General features: G+C 36.0%; 1 protein-coding gene across 1 annotated transcript in view; it reads left to right on the plus strand.

Annotated features, from left to right (window-relative positions):
• Window positions 1–24,835, plus strand: part of Skint4 (selection and upkeep of intraepithelial T cells 4) — a 201,262-nt gene extending 176,427 nt beyond the window's left edge. Inside the window, exons 7-8 of the mRNA XM_039111485.2 lie at window positions 20,880–20,971; window positions 24,576–24,835. Coding sequence (XP_038967413.1) covers window positions 20,880–20,971; window positions 24,576–24,835 — 352 coding nt within the window. The remainder of the gene's footprint in view (window positions 1–20,879; window positions 20,972–24,575) is intronic.
• The last annotated feature ends 89 nt before the right edge of the window (window positions 24,836–24,924 follow it).

Below are 24,924 nucleotides of genomic sequence, written 5' to 3' on the forward strand. Positions count from 1 at the left end.
TACATGCCTTGGTCATGGTGTCTGTTTACATTGGAAAACCCTAAGTAAGATAGAAGTTAGTACCAAGATCTTGGGTATTGCTGTGATACCATGCTTTTGTCCGGATGACTGTGAATTTTGATACTTTTGATTTGCAAATCAGTGAGATGCTTTATGTGGGGCTTAATGGGCTACACTAGCAAGAATATGAAATACTTTATTGCTCAGACTGATTTGAACTGGCAGACCTGTACCAAGAGAGTTTTGTAGAGAAGCATTTCAGTATGTGGCCAAAAGACTGTTTTGTGGTATTTTGGTGAATAATATGACTGTATTTTGCCCTTGACTGAATTATCTAACTGAATCTAAAGTAAAGATATTTATACTAATTGCACTGACAAAGGAAATCTCAAAAAAGTCATCAGAAACTTTGTTCTCTAATTAAGTTTCATGAAGAGAGTTTTGAACAAATTTAATAAGTTTAGAAAGTAAAAGTATAAAATATATGGTTCAAGGATTAAAGAGGCACCAGGAAGTGAATAGGAGCTGATCCTATGTTCTAGGAAATAACAGAATAAGGAAATTTAGGGCAAGATCCCATCCAGCTAAGTTTAGATCAAGATGGTGGTACACTCCTTTAATTCTAGAATACAAAGCAAAACAAATCTTTGAGTGCAAGGCCAGCTTAGGAAAAAACAAGTACTATGTGAAGAAAACTTAAATCCAGGCATGGTGGTATAGACATCTTTAACTCCATCATTAAAGGAAACATGATCATGCAGACCTCTGAGATCAAGGTCAATCTACAGAGCAAGTTCCAGGAAAGCCAAGCTCAGAGGGAGTTAGAAAACAGAAAGCTAGGAATAGAATAAGAGGGACCATGTTTCAGCCCCAGCAAGCAGTAGAATATGGCAGCTTCAGCCATGTGACTCTGGCTTTAGAGTCCAGAGTAGAAGGGACTACTGGAACAATTGATGCTCATTATCTGTAGCTAAGAAATTATTGCTGATTTAGAAGAGACCAGCATTACTGAAGTAAAGTCTTCTGAGGAGTGTTTTCTGAGAGTACAAAGAAGCTGCATTACAGAGATAACCAAGGTTGTACCTCATGCTGCATTTGTACTTAGTAATGTGTAGAAATCACCCAGATGGTACTGGTGTTAAAGGCATTAAGAAGTCATGAAGAACAACTGAAGCTTAGCACTGTAAGAGGCCATAGAAGGCTATTGGTGAAGTTGCAGTCCCAGTTGTGCTTGATGGCTCAGGACTAAAGGGGTCACACGAAGCAGTTGAGGCTTGGCAGCATGAGGAAAGCCTATGAGAGGATATTTGTAGAGCCTAATTGCAGCAGAAGACCCCAGCATATTGGAGATGCCAGTACCCTGGGATGACTACCAAGAACAACGGTAGTAGTGCAGTGGATCAACCTGACCTTAGAGTGCTAAAGAAACAAGAGCTATGTAAGTGATTCAGACCTTTGGAGGAGACCAGAAGATTATGTGTGGATGCCAGACATTGAAACAGGAAGCTATACTATTGGAGTTGTCTTGGATACTTCAAGATATTCAAAATGCCAGAGCAGTGAGATAGCTGCTGAGAAAGCTGCTATCAGGCAGTGGAATGAGCCCAGGAGAAAGAAGTTTGATGCAGTCAACAAAGATAAAAAAGGAATTTGAGATTTGAAGACTGTTTTCACAACAGCTATGGTGATGCAGGGTTTGTAGTTTCCCTAGCTAGTTTCCTATCTTTCTTTGGTGATTAAAGTTAAGTGAATGGATGAATCTCAGAAGAAACTTTGAACTTCAGATTTTAACATTGTTTAGACCGCTATACACTATGAAGGCTCATGCACTGGAAGTTGGATTAAATGTATTTTGCATTATGCTATGTTTAGATAGGGCCTCCATACACTCATGTTTGGACAAACCTATGGTGGCTAGAGAGTCAAATGTGATGGTTTGTATATTCTTGGCCAAAGGATTGGCACTATTGGAAGGTGTGGCCCTGTTTATGTAGGTGATGCCCTGTTGAAATTTGTGTGTCTCTGTGGAAGTGGGCAAAAAGGCCCTCATCTTAGCTGCGTGGGATTCAGTATTCTTGTAGTAGCCTTTATATAAAGATTAGAACTTTAAGCTCCTCTTGCACCATGCCTATCAGAACTACATTCAGGAACTAACAATACATATGTGAGGTTGCCTTTTTTCCTTGCAGATTTCAATATTATTTATTCGTTCTGTACATTTAGTGTTTTGACTATTATGTGACAAGTGGATTTTCTTTCCTGGTCCAATCTATTTGGTATTCTATAACTTTTTGTACATTTATGGCCATCTCTTTCTTTAGGATGGGGAAGTTTTCTTTTATGAATTTGTTGAAAATATTTTTGGGTACTTTGAGTTGAGAATCATCACACTGCTCTCTTCCTATTCTCAGATTTGGTCTTTACATTTTCTCCTGGATTTCCTGGATGATTTAGGTTAGGAGATTTTTGTGTTTTGAATTTTCTTTGACACTTGTTTCAATCTCTTCTAAGATATCTACACCTGAGATTCTCTGTTGTATTTTTTCATATTCTGTTGGTGATGCTTACATCTGTAATTCCTCACCTCTTTCCTAGGTTTTCCATTTGTAGGTTTGCCTCTATTCATGTATTTTTATTGTTTCTATTTCCACTTTTAGGTCTTGGACTGCTTTGTTCAATTCCTTCAACTGTTTAACTATGTTCTATATTTCTTGAAGGAATTTGCTTTCTCTTTAAGGGCCTCTAACTGTTTATCTGTGTTTTCCTGTATTTCTTCCAGTGAGTTATTTGCATCCTATTTGAAGGATTCTATTATTTTCATGAGATAGGATTTTAGGGCAGCTTCCTGATTTTCAGGTGTATTGGTGTATCCAGGGATTGCTGTGCTGGGAGAACCAGGTTCTGTTGATGCCAAAGTATAGTGGCTTCTTTTGTTTATAGTCTTGTGTTTGCCTCTGCCCATCTGATTATTCCTAGTGTTAGATGGTCTGGGTGTTTCTGTCTGGTGCCTGCCTTTTGTGTCTCTGTGTTGCTGCTGGTCTTTTGGTAGGCCTGTGTCCCTGGCCTTAGCAGACCTCCTGTGGGGCCTTCAGACTGTAGGGTCTTCAGAGGGGCACACAAGCTTTGTTGTGCTGGTTGCAACATATATCCTGGGAGGTCTTCAGACTGTGGAAACTGCTGCTCTGTGTGCAGCAGAAGAGTTGCCCTGAATGACCCGGACCTCCTGGAGGCATTAAGACTGGTGTCCTCAGAATGACAGACAAGCTGGTTATCTGCCCCAGCAGTGCAGAACGCACTGGGCAGAAGTAAAACAATAATTTTTATGTCATAAATTAGCATGCTTTTGTCAAGAGACAAATCATCTGCCTTGTGTCTTATTCTTTTGAAGTCTTGTGTAGATAAACTATTCCATCTTTTTTTTTCCAGAGGGGAGACAGCCTGACCTTTAATCGCATAGCTCCAGCCCCAGAAAGCAAGATAGACAGTAAGCTGTGCAAAATGCCAGAGGTGCAATGGCACAAACAACTAGGAAATTGCCCTTGTTTCTGTCCATCCCCTAAGTTTGTGACATGGCTTTATGCCCAGGAACTTTATTTTTCTGTCCTTTTGCCTACAATAAACTGCTCATTTCTACTTTAGTACCTTTAGTGATGAGATAGTAGCCTCATTTCTAATTTATGTAGAATGTTACCCTTGATCCTAATTTGTTCCAAGACTGCTTTCTTTTCTTAGTCAATAAACATGAGGCACATGAAAATTGATATGGCTCTATTTGCAGCCTTTATTCCATATATGCTTGCAATTACTTGTATCAATGAAGGAATTGTATAAAATCCACATCAGGAATTATGAAATCAAAATTGTGTTCACAGCATTACCATATCAAAGTACATCTTCATATTGACAATGTAGGAAATATGCACAATAGGTAGGACTGATACCCAGGAATCATCATGCTACAAAATAGTGTCAGGAAAGGCATGCCAGTGGCAATTAGCAATCCTTGGATGAAGTTTCAGCAGACCCTGCATCTCAGAGTGCACCATTTACACTTGTGGAAAATAGTGGGTCATCTGTAGAAAACATACTCACTTGCCATAGTCTTTCCAAGATTGTTTCTGATAGAAGTCTAACTCATATATGTTCTACAGATTTAATAAAGCAGCCAACAAAACAAGTTGGCTTCCTTTTTGAAATCTACCATATGGAACTAAAAATGGAAATATAGTCACTGTTAGGAGCCAAAAGGAAGTACTCTTAGCCTATATTATATGAAAAAACAAAATCTAGGATAGAATAGATCTGGAACTCCTTCCCTGTTTGCTGGCTTTCATACTCACAGATGACAAAATGTAGACTACCATTGTTTTGATTAACAACTGTTAGGACCCAACAAACTGGATTTAAAATACTTGTGTTTCTACCTATAGTGTATTTTTGTTTCTAGTATTTAGAGGGAAATCTGTCTTTAGCAGTCACTCTGAAGAAACGAATCACAACTGACAAAGCCTCTGAAAATAAGTGAATTTTGTTTTAGCACAGGTATTTAATTATCAGCCATAAAATGATAGATAGCAACCATCTCCAAAGTACAGAAATTGTCATAACACTTCATCAATTGATGTAAGAGATGAATTGAGTGGTAGAGTATTGATTAGTTCTCTTAATTAAGAGAATCATTACTTTCTAAAGAATGATGTACTCATAACAATCTCGATCTCTAAGTTCTGTGTGCTTCCTGACTATTTTTATTTCCCTTTGTTTAATAGTTGTTATGAGTACATTTATAGTTATGAGGACTTTTCAGAGGGCATATAAATGATAAAGATCTCAGTTGGCTTGGTTTTCTTTTGTTGGTTCTTAAAGGTTTGAATACAGTTTATTAGTTTTCATGTTTAAAAACAAACAAGGAGAAAAGAAAGTAGATTCAGAGTTCTCTTTTCTTTACTCTTCATTTTGTTTTTTACTTTTATCTTCTACCTGGAATTAGTGAGCTGAATGGATGGAGGAGTGGAGGAAGATGAAAGAAAGAATTACAAAGCAGAAAAGACCAGCTACAAGTAATGTGTTGAAAGTGAGAGAGATTGGAAGAAAGAAGAACCCACAAAGGAGTTTAGAGAAACTACAAAAGGCACTAAACTAGGAAGCTAGGAAGAAAGGGAAATTTGATGTCAAAAGCCATAGGGAAAATGGTAGGGAAAGAAGATGCATATTTGTTAACAAGACACCAGAAAGCATTTATTACATCCGCTATTGCTGGGATACACTCTGCTTTGCTCCAGGAGGGGGATTTTCTGATTTTTTTTCATTTCCACCTCATATATTGTTTTATATATTGTTGGAAGAATGGCTGAGCAGTTGCAAAACTTGTGGGTGGAATTAGAGGGACTGAGAGGCAAAAGATGGCTGAAATAGAAACACAAATGGGATCGCTCTACTGCCTTTTTCCTGAAAGAATAGCAGAATATCCTATGATAAGGAGAGATTATCCTTGGTATTCAAATCACTTGTGAAGAGAGGAAAAACAAAAAGAGGGAGAGCAATAATCCTTTCTCTGTAATTTAGTTAGCTTATAGGAGTTACCCACAGGAGGAAAAAAGGAAATGAAATTACTTTGGGTGGTGGTGGCTCAGAGAAATACTGAAAAAAGAATGAAGCAATTCTGATTAAACAGCCTGTTTGTAAAGAAAGGATTAAACTCACACAAATCATGCTAACAGAGTTATAGGAAGGTAATCCTGGGGTTACAAGATCATTATCAGCTTTCCCAGTGGTTGTATACAATATGCCTGCTGATAGTGTGAATAAAAACTTATGATGAAATAAGATGGGATCCTATAGAAACACTAAATCTAAGGCATTTTAAACGAGGCCATTATTTCCCATTGGATGGAGTCACCTTGATTGAAACAAATTATAAATAGCTGGTTTATTCAAAATACTATTAGGCTAGAAAGGATTGGCCATAGAAGTACTTGAGGCCAGGCTGCATTTGCAATCTTTACCCCACAGAAGGATGTACCTGGGAATATTGAAGCAGGGCAAGTGGATTAAAAGTACTCAGAGGAGTTGCTAGGCTGTACTCTGATATTCAAAGTCAGATTTAATTTGATGATGCTAAAATACAACAACAACAAAAAAAACAATGTTGCTCTGCAGCATTAAGTTCTTGGAGGACAAAGACAATACATGGACTGACCCTGGACTCTGACCTCATAGGTAGCAATGAATATCCTAGTAAGAGCACCAGTGGAAGGGGAAGCCTTTGGTCCTGCTAAGACTGAACCCCCAGTGAACTTGATTGTTGGGGGGAGGGCGGCAATGGAGGGAGGATGGGGAGGGGAACACCCATAAAGAAGAGGAGGGGAGAGGCATTAGGGGGATATTTGCCCGGAAACCGGGAAAGGGAATAACATTCGAAATGTAAATAAGAAATACTCAAGTTAATAAAAATAAATAAATAAATAAATAAATAAATAAATAAATAAATAAATAAAGATTTTCTTCCCCCTGAGATCATTTTTAGTTTAGAATAAGGAAAAACTTCTCCAGAATTTGTATGATCTGCATAAATGAGGTACACCTTCTACTACTTCCTGAACTTTTTTCCCAAAGTACTTAAAGCTGCAATAAACAGTGTTTTTGTACATTAGCATGGTAAAATATAATCCAACATTTATATCATAGTACTGCCTTTCACCTAGCAACTGCTCTCTGAGTATCTTCATTCCACTAGCCCTGCTTCATGGTCTGGTATTCCTGCATTTGTCCATTTGTAATGTTACCCTTTGAAAATGAAAACTGGCTTCTACTACTGTGTTGACAAATACTTTCTAGCCTATATCCATTTTGAGTAACCCATTTTTTTCGAAATGGATCACAAAGAAGAAAATGAATGTCATTGCTGTAATGGACATATTTGTGGACTTACTTTATCCTCAGCTCTAAAGTCTGTTAACATCCTCAATTTTTCATATTTTTGTTACCTATCAAATAGAAGAGAATTCCAAAGTCTGATATCCTAATCTAAATATTTGACCAATACTTTCAGTTGTTCAAAAAATTCAAGCACCTATCATACTTCTTTGTAAAGTGTCAAAGATCTACTCATAGAGGCCATGGAAGGTAACCATGTTAAAGTATGGTTCTTAGAATTTTAATCTTGCTTTTACTGTAGTATTGGAAACTCAGTTCAGGTTCCATTCTGTGTTTGGACAACTGGCAGTCCTGGAGTTGTTTTTACCGACATATATAAACTCTTTCCATGCAGAACACTCCATTTGACGCTAAATTTCATCATGTAATATGTCTTAGATCACATTTATATTAGCTCATATAACTCAAGATTGTGAATGTTCTCTTCCCTGTAAGATTGTGGACATGTAATTGTCATATGTCCTTAAATAAAATAATTGACTTTCTTGTCACACACATTTAATTCACTGAACACCTTATTTTATCTGGGAGAATATGTCACTTCCTATAATCTGGGTATAATCATATTAAACTTGCTATTTTGAATTTCAAGATTTCTGGAATATCATAGTAACACATATTACTGTTTTCATCAAGTCTCCTATTTCCAAAAGTACTAAGTGTATACTGAGTCTTGATTCCTGACCATTAACAGATGAAAATGACATATATTTCTATGCTTCCTAAGAAACTTGATTTTTGCTGGGCCAGATTTTCCTTAGAAAAATGCAGAGAGTAGCAGTTTAGAAATCCTACTATATGCATTAAATATTATCTCAATTTTCACATAGACCATGGAATATTTTATAATTCATAACTGGATTCACCTTGAAACTTTGATCATTCCTTTGAAATAATTGCAACAAAAAATCATTTAAGCCTATGGGAAAAAGATTAATAGTTTAATTAGTGACTTTTCTAACATTGAGTTTTGCTTTTGTGAGTAAGAAATTTACCTTTAGACAATTATAAGCAGCACTGCTTTAATCATCATGTATTAGATTTGCATTAATTCATAGAGCAAGATTTGGCTCACTGTTGGAACGGCTGACAAAGTCAAGACGCCTATACTTTTTATTGTTTGGCACTAGGCTAGGCATAACTTTCAACATTTGATGGCATGAAAAAGCCTTACTGTATCTCTTGAACATACATTCATTTTGCAAATGGTAACACTCGACTCATCAAAGGTACACAACTGGAGTACCAAGCTTTGTGTTCTGATTTATGTGTAGGGAAATGAAACCTTCCAGGGATGCCTTGTTCAAAACTGTATTTCTACTGCTCATTTTTTACCCATTAAAATCACCAATTATTTTGAGTCAGGATATCTAAAGAATTCTTTTCTAAATAATTTGCACATGACCATGTATCCTGCAACAGGTTCATGTGTCATTGAGGGAACAGAGACCTCTAGGTACAGTAAGAGCTAATATGTTAGCAATGAAAATATTTGTTCCAAGATTAGTCTCATCACCCTCCAGTAAGCTAGAGGTGATTTCTAGGGCTTTAATGATCTATGACATTGTCTTTCATAAGATATTGAAAATTTCAAACAATCAGTTCCTTATAAAAAACCTTCCTTGCATCTTGTTCTCATTAGATACTGTTCATCCCTAAGATCATTATTAGTTTAGAATAAGGGAAAAATGCTCCAGTATTTATATAATCTTCATAAATGAGGTACACTGTCTACTACCTCATGAACTTTTTCTGCAGGATGTGAAAGCTGCAATAAGCATTGATTTTGTCTTTTGCATGATCAAATTAAATCTGACTTTTATGTCATAGTACTCCCTTCACCTTGCAACTGCTCTCTGAGGATCTTCATCCTACTAGCTCTATTTCATAGTCCAGTGTTCCTGCCTTTGCCACTTTGTGATGTTACCCATTGTAAATGCAAAATGTCCTAGCTTTGAACAATACCTTCTAGCCTGTATCTCTATTAAGTAACCAGGATTTTTCCAAATGAATAACAAAGATGAAAATGAATGTCAATGTTATAATGGACATTTTTTTATTTACTCTATCCTCAACTCTAAAGTCTGTTAACATCTTCAATTTTTCCTATTTTGTTACCTAGCAAATAGAAGGGATTTCCACAGGCTGACATGTAATCTCAATATGTGACATCTATTTGCAGTTGTACAAAAAACTCAACCTCCTATCATATTTCTTTATCAAGAGCCAAATATCTACTCCTAGTAGCCAAATATCTACTCCTATAGCAAGATCTAATGTTTAAGCACAATAAATATTAGAACTAAGGCCAGTCTCAACACTGTCCAGTCTGCCAGAGGTAACCGTATTTAAGGTATAGTTCTCTGAATTTTAACCTTGCTACCTTCTGTAGTTTTGGCAATTCAGTTCAGGTTCTATTCCGCTTGCAAAATGGGCAATAATCCTGGAGTTGTTTTAATGTATATATATATATATATTCTTCCCATGTGGAATTTTACACAAAATCCCATCATGTAATGTGTCTTGGATCACATATATGTTTACCTGTATACATCAACATTGTGAAAGTTCTCTTCTCTGTAAGTTTATCAGCAGGTCATTGACATATGGCTTTAAATAAAAAAAAATGCTTTCTGGTCCCACATATTTCAATCATTGAAAATATTATTTTATCTCTGAGAATATTTCACTTCTTATAATCCATATACAATCATACTAAACTAGCCATTTTGAATTTCATGATTTATGGAATATCATAGTAACTACTATTTTCTTCAGGCCTCCTATTTCCATATGTATTAAGCGGATATTGAGTTTTGGTTTCTAACCATTTACAGATAAATTTGAAATACTTCCACACTTCCTAAGACACATTGTTTTGATTGACCAGGTTTTCCTTTGAGACTTAGAATGAGTAGCAGCTTAGAAATCCTCCTATGTGCGTTAAATCTTATCTCAAATTTCTCATAGACTGTGGAATTCTTTCTTTGGTGAAATATTCATTATTCATCCCTGGATTCACACTGGAACCTTGATCATTCCTTTGAAATAATTCCAACAGCAAATCATTTATGCCTATGGGAATAAGGTCAATAATTCAATTTCTGATTTTATAACATTGAGTTTTGCATTTGTAATATATTTACTTTTGACTATATTAGCAGTACTGCCTTAAACATTATGCCTTAGATTTGCATTCATTCACAGAGCTAGATTTACCTCTATTTATAGTATATCTACTTTAGCTCTATTTCTTCATGGCTGACCAAAGTCAATAGGCCCACAGTTTTTGTTTTATGGCCCTAGGCTTGTCATAACTTTCAATATTTGATGTCAGGAAAAGTCTTGTGTGTTTTGCGTGTACATGTAATCATTATCCCCTTGGTAACAATTGACTCCTCAAAGGTGCACAGCTGGAGTAACAGGCTTTTCCCCTTTCTAAATAATTTGCACATGACCATGTATCCTAAAGTGACTCAGATATCATTGAAATAGCAAAGATTTCTAAGTATAGCAAGACCTAATGTTTAAGCACAATAAATATTAGAACCAAGGCCAGTGTTATGAACAAGTGTAAAATTAATGGGCTTCATTGTGATATTATCATCTCATAAATCGACGTCCTCTTAAAAACAGGTACGGTGCTCCATAGTCCTTTTGTGGAGGTAGAGAGTGGCCCACACTTTTTCAACAGATTCAAAAGTATGGGTTTCCCCAAGAACTTCTTCCAAGATTTAGTTAAATGACTCCTGTAACACAACCAGGAACCCTGTGTTCTTCACTATCTCATGATACTTCCGGATGTTAATATCACAATGAAGCCCATTAATTTTACACTGTGAACACACACAAATTAAAAAAAAGTACTTTCTAAAATTGGCAAACAGCATCAATAAAGGCAACAGCTGCAGCAGTCTGAATCAAACCAGACTTGTTCATAACACTGTCCTCTGTCCACTTCTGTACGATGCTAGGAGGTTGTTTATGTTACAGCTTAGTAACTAGAGACCAAGAGTTCGGAGAAAGCCTTCAAAATACAAACAGCCCCATTGGATAGTTAAATGGCGGGGGAGTAGAAGTTTCTTTTAATATAATATGGCAACATAAGTGAGGGAGAAATAATAGCACTGAAATGTCAACCTTTTTTCAATGTTGAATGACAATAATACCAAGTCTCCAGGACTCAGAACAACAAACATAGTGGGTCCCACCAGGTAAATGGTACAAAATCTGTAAAGCAGTCTTCATTCCCAACATTCAACCTGAATTCTGACTATCCTTGAGGTCCCATTAAAAAATGCAAAGGAAATACGAAGGGCATAGATCCATAACTTGCTGAAAAGGTTTAAAAGTGGTTCTTTATCCCAATTTTGCAGAGGGAGGAAGCTTTTCCTTGAGGTCAGATAAATGGCAGCAGAATGGAAAACACCAGACAATCTTAGCTTAGAGTCAATATATAATACAATTACTGGGCCTGGAATCTATCATCCTAAATATTCTAAGTTAGAAATCTTCCAGTGGTAGATCTGGGTGGATTCTGCCTACAGAACTATCATTCCCCAGACTACATTTGTCTGCTTCAATTAAAGAGAATTTAAGCCCATTGTTTATGTCTTAGTTGAGATCTTATTGCTGTGAACAGACACCATGACCAATATAAGTTTTATAAAGGACGACATTTAATTGGGACTGGCTTATAGGTTCAGAAGTTCAGCCCATTATCATCAAAGAGGGAGCATGGCAGCATCACAGCATCCAGGCAGGCATGGTACAGGAGGAGCTGAGTTCTACATCTGCACCCGAAGGAAGCCAGGAACAGACTGAGCTTCCTCAGACAGCTATGAGGAGAGTCTCCAAGCCCAATCCCACAGTGACACACTTCCTCCAACAAGATCACACCTTCTAATGGTGCCACTCCCTGGGCCAAGCATATGCAAACCATAACAGTCTGTGAAAAAAATAAAGATACTATTAGTTAGTAATACAATCCAGTTAGTACGATTGCCCAGCTGCCACTGTATCCCTAGCTGTAGGGCAAAACTGTTCCAGGAGAAAGAACAGGAGTCTTTTGGAAGTATAGGAAAATGTGTTCATTTTCAGCTGTTGATCAGAGATTAAAACTAAAATTGCAAGTAAAAAGTGTTGAAGTAGAAGGCTTAGTAAAAATAAGAGTTTGTGGGACCATTAAAGGCAGCCTGGTTCCTGTTTGAGCTAAGACTAGAAACCCCAGTGACTCTGAAGGGACAGTAGGTGTTTTGCACCTGTCACTAGCTGTAGCCCTTCAAAGATTTGTAGCCATCAGTCATGTATGCCCCAAGCCCCTCCACAGGTAGAGGATGTGACCTGTGATTGTGTAGGCTCAAGACAGATTTCCATTATAATGAGGTACCTAAAGGCCTGGAGGCTTAGCCAATAAGCTATCCTTCCCAGACACTCCTCCTGCAAAAGGCATTAATCTCAGGCCAACCCTGAGAAGTGGGGTATGATTCTACACATCCACTTTCTGCCATGACAATAAATGCCTTAAAACCATGGACTGCCTATTTTCATTGGGATCCACCATCAGGAACCATGGAGAAGGCCTTTGCCTACAGAGCCACCATCTAATTTCCTATAGAAGGCCTCTTCTGTGCTCCCAGCCACTGCCTAGAGCCAAGCCCAACCCAAGCCAACCACATTCAAGCCACAGTCTTGCACCTTCAGAACCAGCTGAAGTCCCCTATTCCCCCATCCCTGGCCCCCACCTAGATCCAGCCCTTGGTCCCCTGTCTGTTCTCAGCTCTTTTGCAGTTTCCAGCCATGCCTGTAGGCCTGAGATCCTGAGAATCAGACTGCCCAGCTTCCCTGCAGGGCCGCTTTCCTACAGCCTGATACCTGCCCATCAACAACATAGGATAATCATGGTCAACTTCCCACTTCCTGCCTCCTTGAGCAACTGAGTCCTGTGGCAGGGCACGACCTCCTAACCCTACAAGTGTTTATGTTTCTATGATTTCACAGAAATCTTGGGACTCAGAATGACCAGTTTAAAAGATTTATACCTAGTACATTGGGAGTGGAAAGTTATTATGAATGAAACAAAGGGTGTAATGAGTTAAATGTGTGGAACCAGAAGGTCAAATGTAAAAGTTGAGGCTTTATTAGAAGACATGCCCATACGTTTATGGGGAAGGGATCTATTAAAACATATGTGCCTATTGGTTAATAGTCCTGTGATCCAAGAGACAGCTTGCAATGGGATTTATGGTGAAATTGTGGATGCTCTGGGGGAAAATATTGATATATGTCAGCAAAAGTATCCCAGGTTTTGCCAATTGTCCAAACACAGGATCATTAGAGGAAATGAGTTTCCAAAATTAAAGGAAGAGCTACAGCTGAAATCCCAAAAGCCCTGCCCTGAAAATGGTTACATCACAAGCCTATATGTGTAGATAAATGCCACTTGGCAAAAGAAATATAGGAGCTTGACCATCTGTTACAGGAGCAATTAGAGGCCAAATATATAGAGTCAGCAAGCCAACCCATGAAAATCCCCTGCTTTTTAATGGTAAAGAAATTGGGAAAATTGAAAATATTAACTGGTTTTAGAGCTGAGCATAGAATAATTCAACAGGTATATCCATTACTGCCATTGAATTCCCTTACCTTCTTTATTATCTAAGTATTTGAAAGTAACTGATTTAAAAGACTGCTGTTTTACTACCCGTTTAAGTGAGTAGGATGAAAAAAAGTTTGCTTTATTGTGCCTACTTGTACAAACACTTAATCTGTAAAAGGATATCAGGGAAATGTTCTTCTACTAGTAACATTAAATAGTTCAACCATATGTCAATATTTTGTACAGAACCACTGAAAATAATTTGTAGATGAATTCCTCAATTCTTTAGTTTGATTACATAGAAGATACTTTGCTGACTGCTTCCGACACAGATATTTCAATGAAAATCTTTAAAGAAATACAAACCACTCCACAATGCTGGCTGTGAAAGATTGATATATGTCAATTCAATGTACCTATACATGGGAATGTATTAGATGTCTGTGAACAGAAAAGTAGAATAGTATACATGAGAATATGGTTTACATGCCTGGTAGAGTTTAATTTAGCTATAAATAATATGATTCATCTTTTGGGGGCAAGGTGAATCAACCGAAAATTAAAAATTTAGCTGATATAGCACAGAATTATTGATATAATTTTTCACTTCATGGATTGGAGACTTAACACAGATGAGAGTAAATTGTTATATATGTGTAATATTAATGTAAAAACCAGTTTGTCTGGGAGGAAAAGGGAAAGAAGTGATTTGGAGGTGGATAGAGGGGCACTACTAGCAATTTATTATGATATGCCTTCATGAAAATATCTTAAAGAAATTTATCACTATATGCAATGTATTCACTGCCAAAAATATAAACCTCAAGCTCATGTATAGTTTTGTGACATTTCTCTGTCACGTGAACTTATCTACTTGCTCTAGATGTCATGGAATAAATACAGTATGCCCATCATCTAAGCAGATTGGAATGAATGAATGTTTCTTAATGTCTTTACCCATTATTTCTTTCTATATTCTCTGCTTTTACTGGTGCAGGTTCTGACAGTACTGTTTTTAAAACCTAGTGTTGCCTTTATATTAATCAGTTTGAAACCACGTTAATAATGGTGATTTCCACTCAAGTTTATGAGGGAGCTGTAAGATGTAAATATCCATGCTTCAGAGAAATATTCAGCAATATAGCTATCTAATTTTTAATCATAAAGGCTAAAGTCAGTAGCCTCTTATCTATAATAATGGGATTAATATCAAACAAACTCTTTGGGACATAATGTGGACCCTCATGTAATCCTTGATCTCTCATGTGTACCTTGGTAAAGTGACTACCTATGACTATTCACAAAGGAATCGTCACCTATACTTAACAATAGGTAATGTGAAGCTGATCAATCTGAAGTTAAGGCATGGGTGAAAAACAACTTCAATATCTGTATGTTTTACCATGTGATATGCAATGAATAGCCTCCTTTCTGTAGTGACAGTTACATTTTCACTCTGTTGAATTATCAATCATGCAAAGAAATCAGAATAGAGTCTCCTTTAGAAAGGATTTTCTGAATAAGCAACCCTTTTTCAGATGGCATCAAATGGAGTGCCTTAGTGGAGAATGGGAGGTTATTTTTTTTATGTGAGTATGGAAATGCACCTCAAATAACTGGTTAAATATATATTATGATATCTACAAGAAACACATATCACAGAAGTAAGGACTGTCAGCAACCACATGCTTTACTGTGATGATAAAACATGAAATGAGGCTTCTCTGCATTCCCACCAAGTATTTCCTCACAGGATGGAAGAAAAAAAAGGGACAAGGATTTTGCTAGCTTCCACACTAGTCCCAGATTTGAAGGACAAATAGGGAAGAAAAAGAGGATTAAATAAGATGCCAACATGTGATTTGGATGGAGGGTACAAGTTAGATCTTTGCCAAGGACCCATTTTTTGTAATTTAAATTTAGAACCCATTGTCAAACAATTTAAATAAGGAGAAAGAACTTGAAGTAACCATGATAGAATATTCAGAAGGTCATTGTCAATATAAGACTGGAAATGCAAAAAATTATATGTAGGGAGTAGTCTGTATCTGAACTGTTAAAATTTGGAAGTCTATAAAATAAAAGTGTGTTTCTCGGATCATGTCTTATGATGCTATGGAATATAAGAACACATGGGACAATATTGGTACCACAGATCTAGAGATATAGTAATATAACTATCCATTCTGCATGACCTGAGGAAATACAAGGACATCAGTCTGGATGGACTCACTCACAGGAGGTACTGGGAATCCTTAATTATCTCCAACCATGATTTCCATAGATATCAATGTTTGGAAGACAAGAGCAAAAGATCTTCTTGATGAGCAAAAGATCATCACCAAGCAATTTTGTTATAAAGGAGGTGATCAGTGTTCAGGTTACAATGCTGGTTATACCTTGTTTACAGAAACTCAAGGAAAAAAAGTAATTCTGATCCTGATATAAAACTCTAGTAGTTTTGATGAGCCCCATAGTGGAATGTGATCTTTTGAGGTAGAAAAGGTTTTGGCAGATCTGAAAGACTAACATTTTTATTTAGATTGGGTTCTTAAAATGTAAAGCAATCAAGATGGCATAAACAGAGGCAAAGGCAAAAGGGTCTTCTAGTTTGTCTCAAACATAAATGTAGCACCTGGATTGACAGGGGACATTTTCATCAAAATATCAAAGACTATATATCAGTAATATTCTAGTAGGCTTTAAAGCCTGAGAAATAGGTCATGGAAAGCATAAATGATAAAACAGCATAGGGAAATTATTGAGCTTGTCATAGAGGTTGCCAGGTAGTTCTTACCAGAGTATGTGATGTATATTTTTCCATTCAAATAAGTGCACCACCCATGAATTAATTCATCATCTTTCAATAATCAGATATGGCTGATGAATTAATGAGGTTGTGGGGGCAAAAACCTGGTCCAAACCAGGGAAACCAGCTGTAACAGTAGGCACCATGGCTATATATAACCTTGTATCTCCACAGGCCTGAAGCAGATTGAGCACCATAAATTGGAACAGCCTGGGTACCATCACAGGTTGAAATATCCTCAGGATCTCTGCAATAGCCTCACCCTAAGATGGAGCTCAGGTAGCTTATGGAATATGATTGGAATGCAGCTAGCTAGATGTCACTGATATCCATGCATTTGTACCACATTGCTTTTGATAAGGCAGTATTCTTTCTTGCCTGTAGTGCTTGTTAGTGTTTTTTTAACCCACAAGAACCAATTGACCATTACTGAACTGCATAGTAGTGAACCTTCAAAGATCTAGTCCACCCTTTTTAAAAGCAACTTCATTATGGAGGGCTAATATATAAGTGTCTATAGACTTGGAAAAGTTGCCCTGAAATCACCAGTTTAGGATATTTTTCTGCAAGCCTCCATATGTAATTAAAACACAACAAAAAGGCACTAATAGGAACCAAAAGGATTTTAGATGAAACGTTCATTGTCATGGGGTAGCTATCTTTATAGAAAGCCTCTGAAGCCAATGTAGGCCTATGTCCTCGCAAACAAAAAGACTATTTCTACTGCTATAGGTTATATACCAAAACAGGATGAAAAAAAACCATTTTTAAAGACATGGAACCTTTGGCTATATACCATTAAAAAAATCACATAGGGCAGAGCTTGAAGCTCCCTCTGTGAGTGCTGTCTCATAATACCAGAACATGCTATGTGACCACTATTGTTGTGATAAACAGTTGTGGAGTGTGCACAAAACTGCACCCAAATCACTAGTGTTTCACCCATAGAATACATCTACTACTAGAATATAGAGGGTAGTCTGTCTTTTGCAGTCTCTGTGGATACTTGTAAGTAACCATGACACTGAAAATATGTGATTTTAATTAAAACACAGTGAAGCAATTATCAGCCATAAAAAAAAATAATAGACTTCAAGACAACTATCTCCAAAGTTCAGAAAATGTTGTAAAAGTGAAACAAAATCATAAGTGGTCAATGAAGGGGTTGGGGAATTTGTAGTATTTTCCTTTAAGTAGAAAAATTCTTCCCTGGAAAGGGAAGGGAGTCAGGAAGCTCACACAATTTAGAAATCTTGTGATTTTCATCCTCATTATTGTCTATATAATCAGTAGACAATTTCTGAGAAAAAGGTCTTTCATGGATGTCCATGTAAGATGACTGCAGAGCTCCGGAGAAGCAATTTTTTATAACTCATTCATACTTCTGAAGACCTTTTTATTTAAATTACTCTTGAGTCACCTATGTTCCTCTGACTAATCCTAGGAAATTTACTAGTCCAATAAGCTGGATCAGAGGAGAATGCTTTCTTTGTTTTTTGGTGTTGTTGTTGTTTTTGTTTTGTTTTGTTTTGTTTTTTCATATGTTGTATATGAGATTGAATTTTGCCCACATCTTCCCATAATAAATCATAAAACAAAATACCTCAAAAACCTAAAATTAGAATTTTGGCATATCTCAATATTGCCTTTACTGTGTGTATACCCCAGAAACTCCAAGTAACATGCTACTGATATAAATATACATTTCCATTTACTGTAGCATTATTCCCTATGGCAAAGTATGATATCAGTTTTGAAGTCTATGAACACAGTAGTAGATAAAAATATATGAGATCATCATATGCATGCATGGTAGAATGTAATTCATTTATAAATAATAGAACTGTGATTTGAAGGGCATAAAGTAAATGCAATCGAATGTTAATATTCTAACTGATATAACTAAGAAATAGATATATCATAATTTTCTCCTTTGTGGATTATAGAATTTACATAGATACCAGAAGCTATTTAAATATGTATGATGTTAATGTAAAAGCAAGATTGTCTGGGAGGTAAAGGAATCTTGAATGAGAGCTAGATAGATTTTATTGGGTCAGAATGATACAACGAATCGTTATAATATATCTGAATGAAAATACCCTAACATACTCACTATATGTAAGAAATAATATTCCAATAAAAATTAAAATATCGCTTTTTCTAGAATATATCTATAGGACATTTCATCCTAAATCAAAAGAATATACCTATTCTTAGCACCTTATGGTAACATCTCTAAAATTGACCATATAATCGGTCAAAAAAACAGACTTCAACAGATACAAGAAGATTGAAATAATCCCATGCAGCCCATCAGATCACCATGGACTAAGCCTGGTCCTCAATAACAGCAAAATGACAGAAAGCCCACATAGACAGGGAAATTGAACAATGCTCTACTCATGATAACTTGGACAAGGAAGAATAAAAGAAAGAAATTAAACCTTTTTAGAATTTAATGAAAATGAAAGCACAACATAGCAAATTTATAAGACATAATCAAAGCCATGCTAAGAGGAAAATGCAAAGCTCCAAGTGCCTCCAAAAAGGCACTGGACAGAGCATACAATATCAGTTTGACAGCACACCTAAAAGCTCTAGAACTAAAAGAAGCAAATACACCCAAGAGGAGTAGAATGTAGGAAATAATGAAACTCAGGGCTGAAATCAACCAAGATAAACCAAAAAGAAACATCCAAAGAAACAAGAAAACCAGGAGCTGTCTCTTTGAGATAATAAACAATATAGATAAACCCTTAGCCAGATTAACTAGAAGTCACATAGTGAGTATCCAAATTAACAAAATCAGAAATGAAAAGGGAGACATAACAACAGAATCTGAGGAAATTAAAAAAATCATCTGATCCTACTACAAAAGACTATATTCAACAAACTGGAAAATCTGTCTGAAATGAACATTTTTCTAGACAGATACCAGGTACCAAAGTTTAATTAGGATCAGATAAACCAGCTAAATAGTACCATAACTCCTAAATAAATAGAGCAGTTATTAAGAGTTTCCCAATGCCCCCCCCAAAAGGCCCAGGAACAGGACTGGATGGGTTTAGTGCAAAATTCTATCAGCCCTTCATAGAAGACCTCATACCGATACTGTCCAAACTATTCCACAAAACAAAAACCAAAGGAACACTACCAAATTCCTTCTATGAAGCCACAATTACTCTTATATAAACCTCACAAAGACCCAACAAAAAAGAACACTTCAGACCAATTTCTCTTATGAATATAAACACATAAATACACAATAAAGGAGATGAAAGGGATTGAAACCCCATAAGAACAACAATACCAACCAAATAGAGCTCCAACCACCATCCAGAGAGTACACATGGAGAGACCCATGGCTCCAACTGGATATGTAGCAGAGGATGGCCATGTGGGGTACCAAAGGGATGAGAAGCCCTTGGTCCTGCCACTGCTGGACACCCAGGGGAATATCAGGGTGAGGAGGCAGGAAAGGGGTGGGTTGCTGGGTGGGGGAACAACCCCATAGAAGAAGTGGGATGGGAATGGGATAGGAGGTTTATGAGCAGAAAATCGGGACAGGGAATAACATTTGAAATGTAAATAAAGAAATATCCAATAAAAAATTCACTGACAAAAACAATTTAAGATTTTCAAGTTCATGTCTATTTTTTGCTCTGGTTACTGAAGAGTACATTTATTTCCTCAAGTTCTCCTCCAATGTGGGCAGTATGGCCATCATCTGCAGATTTCAGAATGAATATTCCTACATTTCCCTGTATTCCCTGTATTTTCTTTATTTCTTCTTTTTCATTTCTAGATGTCCCTCTGAACAATTCTATATGTCTGAAACAACTTCCATTTTCAATCTTTGCTTTTTGTGGGACAAAGAGAGAGCCAATTATTTGAAATCCAACATGTAATAACCTGTAAAGATAAGATTTCTCAAAAATATTTTTATTAATATTATCTAGTATTTTATATTTTTATTAGCAAATAAGAAATAGAGGGGAGAGATAGAGAAAGAGAGAGAGAGAGAGAGAGAGAGAGAGAGAAAGAGAGAGAGAGAAAGAGAGAGAGAGAGAAAGAGAGAAAAAGAGAGAGAGAGAGAAGATGGGAAAGGAGAAATTTTTTTGAAATCTTAATACCTTCCACATTGACACACCTCCCACAAGATCACATGATCTATCTCTTTATATATATATATATATATATATATATATATATATATATATATATATATATATGATCCTCTTGGAGCCATGTTGTAGCAGAAGAGTGGAAATTCCCTCTAGTACCAAGTTGTCACATTACGTAAATCAGTGTTCCTTAGGCAGTTTAGATTCTTGAGAACTATACTCCTGACAAGCTCTTTCAAACTCAAAAAATAAAAGAAACAAAAACAAAATAATCATAAGAAATACCTAACTCTGTATGTAGCTCTTAACTATGCCTACTTATGATAAGTATTTTTCCAATATAGAATGCCTCCATACAAATATCCAGTGATTATACCTTTTTTTTCTTTTAAGATAATTGCTGTAAGAGAAAACCTCCTTGGAAAAAGAGTGCGATAGACATCATAATTTCATTGATCGCAATTACAGGAGTCATGCTTATTTTGCATCTTAAACAAAGAGGTATGTATGCAAGAGGCTAGTGGCATCCTGTAAAAGCCTCCTCTCAAATCTTAAGTAAGATATTTGAAAAAGAACGATTGCTCCTTGAAGGACAAGGTCAGTATGAACAAGGACAAGGACAAGACAGACACAATGTCTTGATTCGAGAGTCAAGAGTTTTATAAGCTTAATAGTACAAGCACATGACTATTCTCCTCCAAGAGAAAGAATTTCTTTCAAAACCAAATTCATAGTGGTATGTTGTTGTTTTTTATTTTTCTTTTCTCCCTTTTTTCTATTAAAAATTCAGCAGATGTTAGTTCTTAATAAACTGTTCTGAATTATTTTTACTTTTAGGATAAAAGAGATAATAATGATCTTAAATGGTCATATATGCAACCATTTTTAAAACTCATTGGTTGTCAACAATTTAAAAAAAGGAGTTTAAGTTGAGAGAGAATTATGTTGGAGAGCTCAGAGCATGTTTCAGTGAAAGAGTGGTGTATGCTCAATGTATCAAATATGAACTTTTTAAAAGACAATGATTAAGGAAGACTTAAAATTGGGTAGGTAGAATGGCAAGAAGGAACTGAAAACAGTTGTGGGAGGGGAAACTGTAATCAGAATATACTGTAAATTTTATTTTTAGTCAAAAAGGAACTTTTCAAACAATAAATTAAAAATAAAATAAATATTTCACAAAGCTAAAATAGTTCTAAGTATAATTTTTGAAATAAAATTCTGTACTTAAACAATAAATTGGATAATATTACTTTAAAAACACACATCCATTGTGATAAGAGACTTCTAAGTTCAAAGAGTTTGTTTATAGATTGATGGAAATCAAAACATACCCTTGTTAAAATTACCTACTTTTCCAACATATTTTATTTTATTTCAATGTTGCTCATAGACAACTAAGTCATTCTTTCTTTGTATATTTGAGGGTGAAATCAAAATGAAACTTCAATTGACGAGGCTAACATTTAAAATGTCTTGTCTTCCCTTTTATCCTCAAAGTCTTATGGAAATTATTTACAAATCCACAGAACAATGAGAGTAAGTGATCCTATTGCAGCATTTTTCAACCTTTTGGTCATGACTATTGCAAAAACACTTATTTCCCATAGTCATAGAAACTGACACATTTCTCAGTGGCAAAATTAAAGTTATGAATTAGAAACAAAAATTAATTTATGGTTAGAGGGTAGTAAGACGATTGGAAATAATTGTTTCATTAGAATAAGCCAGAGCTATAGCCCATATCATAATGCAAAATCACAAACTGGATTGACAGCTTTTAGAGAAGTTTTTCATTAATTTCTCCTATGAAATAAAGAGAATAGCCTTAAAACAGATAAGAATAAATTTTAAATTGGTCAATATACTATTTGTAGAAATATGTTTTAGGGTCTTATACTGAGTAGAACAAACGTGTCATGCAAAGACACTGCAATTCCCTTTATATAAGGTACTTTAAGTACTCCAGACATATAGGAAATAGACTAAGATATAAATGAGTTAAAAGAAGGAGAAAAGGTGGAATAATTGTTTAATGGATAAGTGTTGGGGTAGATCGAAACATTTACAGAGAAGTGTGGCGATGAGAATTGTACAATATAAATGCTTTTAATGTCCCAGAAATATTTTTTGCCCAAAAATGGTCTTTTTTTTTCTTTTCTTTTCTTTTTTTTTTTTTTGGTTCTTTTTTTTTCGGAGCTGGGGACCGAACCCAGAGCCTTGCGCTTCCTAGGCAAGCGCTCTACCACTGAGCTAAATCCCCAACCCCTTTTTTTTCAAAAGACCCTGTTAAAAGTACAAAAGCACCAGTACTGGCTGACAAGAAGATTTATAAATGTATTAACAAATGAACCAAATCTAGAATATTGTATTTCTTCTTTCATAAGACAGCTGAGACAAAGCATCACTTCATTCTCATGCTATTTTGACTTCTATTTCTAGAATCGTCAATTCTAATGGATTATACCGGGTCCAAAGAATAAAACTATGGATTGGGCATCTGTTCATTATTGCCCTTCTTCTATGAACAAAAAAATGCAAATACCTATTCTAACATAAGTTTTCCATTGTTTTGTTCATATATACAAATCATGTAGTTTCTGGACCACATGTTAATGTTACTTTTTGTGAAGGAGATATCACACCATGACTTCTCTATTTGACAAACTCATCCAAGGTGTACAGGAATACCCATTTCTTCATGTACTTGGTAACACTTTTCAATTTATTGTCTTTTTACTCCCACCGAGCCCCTAGCAAATTGTAAGCATTGTGGAGAGCTTTTCTCCCAAGAAGTTCCATATGTTCAGCTTACAGATGGCTCTGGTCCTGACTGAAGCAGTAGCTAGCAGACAGTGGGTATTGTTAGATTCTCAGGGTGATAATACAAAGTATGTACCTCCTCAAGACATTGTGCATTTTAATTGAAGGAGACCCAAAAGGCTTTAGTGGGAGACTTTATCACCCTCCCTTTGTCCCACTTTCTCCTTTTCACATTTCCTTCCAAGAAAGTCCAAAACCCAGAATTCTTCACTTCCATATTGGATCAGGAACCTAGATATTTTCTCTCTCCCAACCTGGAGTTCATGTTCGAACTTGCTGACTTTTGTTTATAAGAACTGACCTTCTTATAAAGCAGAAGGTGGAAATCCTTCTGCTTGCCTTTGACAGTAAGCCATGAGATCGTCAACTGAGATCTATTCTACATCACTGAGAAAAAATGAATATCCAAAAACAATTGAAAATACTAGGCCCTAATATGTCTGTTCATGAATCCAGTAATATTTTCAGATAGCTACCATGCTACATAGAACAGAAGCATAAAAATGGATAAGACCTATGAACCTGGGGCTGCTATCCTAAGAGATTCTCTATCATAAAAATATTGATTAAATATATTTATTATTCTTTTCTCCTATGAATCTATCTTTTTGAACTTAACTTCAAAATGTGCTACAAACCTGAGAAGGAACCAAAACTTTCACCTAAAATTTTTCAGAACTGAGCATTGAGTGAATCTCTATGACCTACATTAGAGAGCACATCTGTGGGTGGATGAAGAGCTACCAAACTTTCTGTCCTCAAGATTCTAGACTGTCATTGTATGAGTCTATATGTCATTGTATGGTGAGAGAAGGGATGGTACAGATAGAGATAAGAGATGTGTAACAAGCTGTAATGTGAAAATAGGGAGCCAAAGGAAAATTCTTCCTAGGGAATAAGGTATTGGACAAATTTAAGATTTTTCCATTTCAGAGATCCTGACTATATAAGAATGCTCTGTTTCACTGTACTCTACATGGGTCAGAAATACTGAGGAGTCTCAGTACTAAATAAAATAAATAAAAAGATAATATATTCATGTAATCTTCAGACAGACTAGTAAGAATAAGAGCCATGCTGCGTGGGAAGAGTGAGTACCAGAATCCTGAAAATTTTTTCCAAGCTTAACGCAAAGATGCTCATCTCCAAAATGAAGTAGGCACAACTACTTCTCTATTTTTCTTGTGCATGTAATAGGAACTTGAAAATCAAACTACTTTTCTTGTGTAAGCTAGCATTTCCTCTTTGCTGAAGTTGTCCTGATTCATTCCTCTCTTCCCAATCCCAGATTCAGACCAATATGTTGAATTGGACACTTTGTGTTTGGAAGATATTAGTGTGATCCTGTGTGTGCTGATAGTATTCAACATCAAGCTCATGTCACTGATTTACTTCAGAATGTATGGTAAATATGATGGGAATTGTAGCTACTTAGGAGATCTGGTTCATATGACTAAGGCTCAAATGTCTATAATGTTACCTCTCAAGTCCTTTTGTCTTAGTAAACTTAACAAAATCCATATAAATAACTGTGTTGTATAAATGGTAATAGATTGTATCCTATTTTTGTGGTTACCTCGGGATTTTCATTTCACTAATAAGAGTGTTTGTGCCACTCAATTAAATGACTG

This window comes from Rattus norvegicus, chromosome 5 (assembly GCF_036323735.1).
Source record: "Rattus norvegicus strain BN/NHsdMcwi chromosome 5, GRCr8, whole genome shotgun sequence".
Lineage (NCBI taxonomy): Eukaryota > Metazoa > Chordata > Mammalia > Rodentia > Muridae > Rattus > Rattus norvegicus.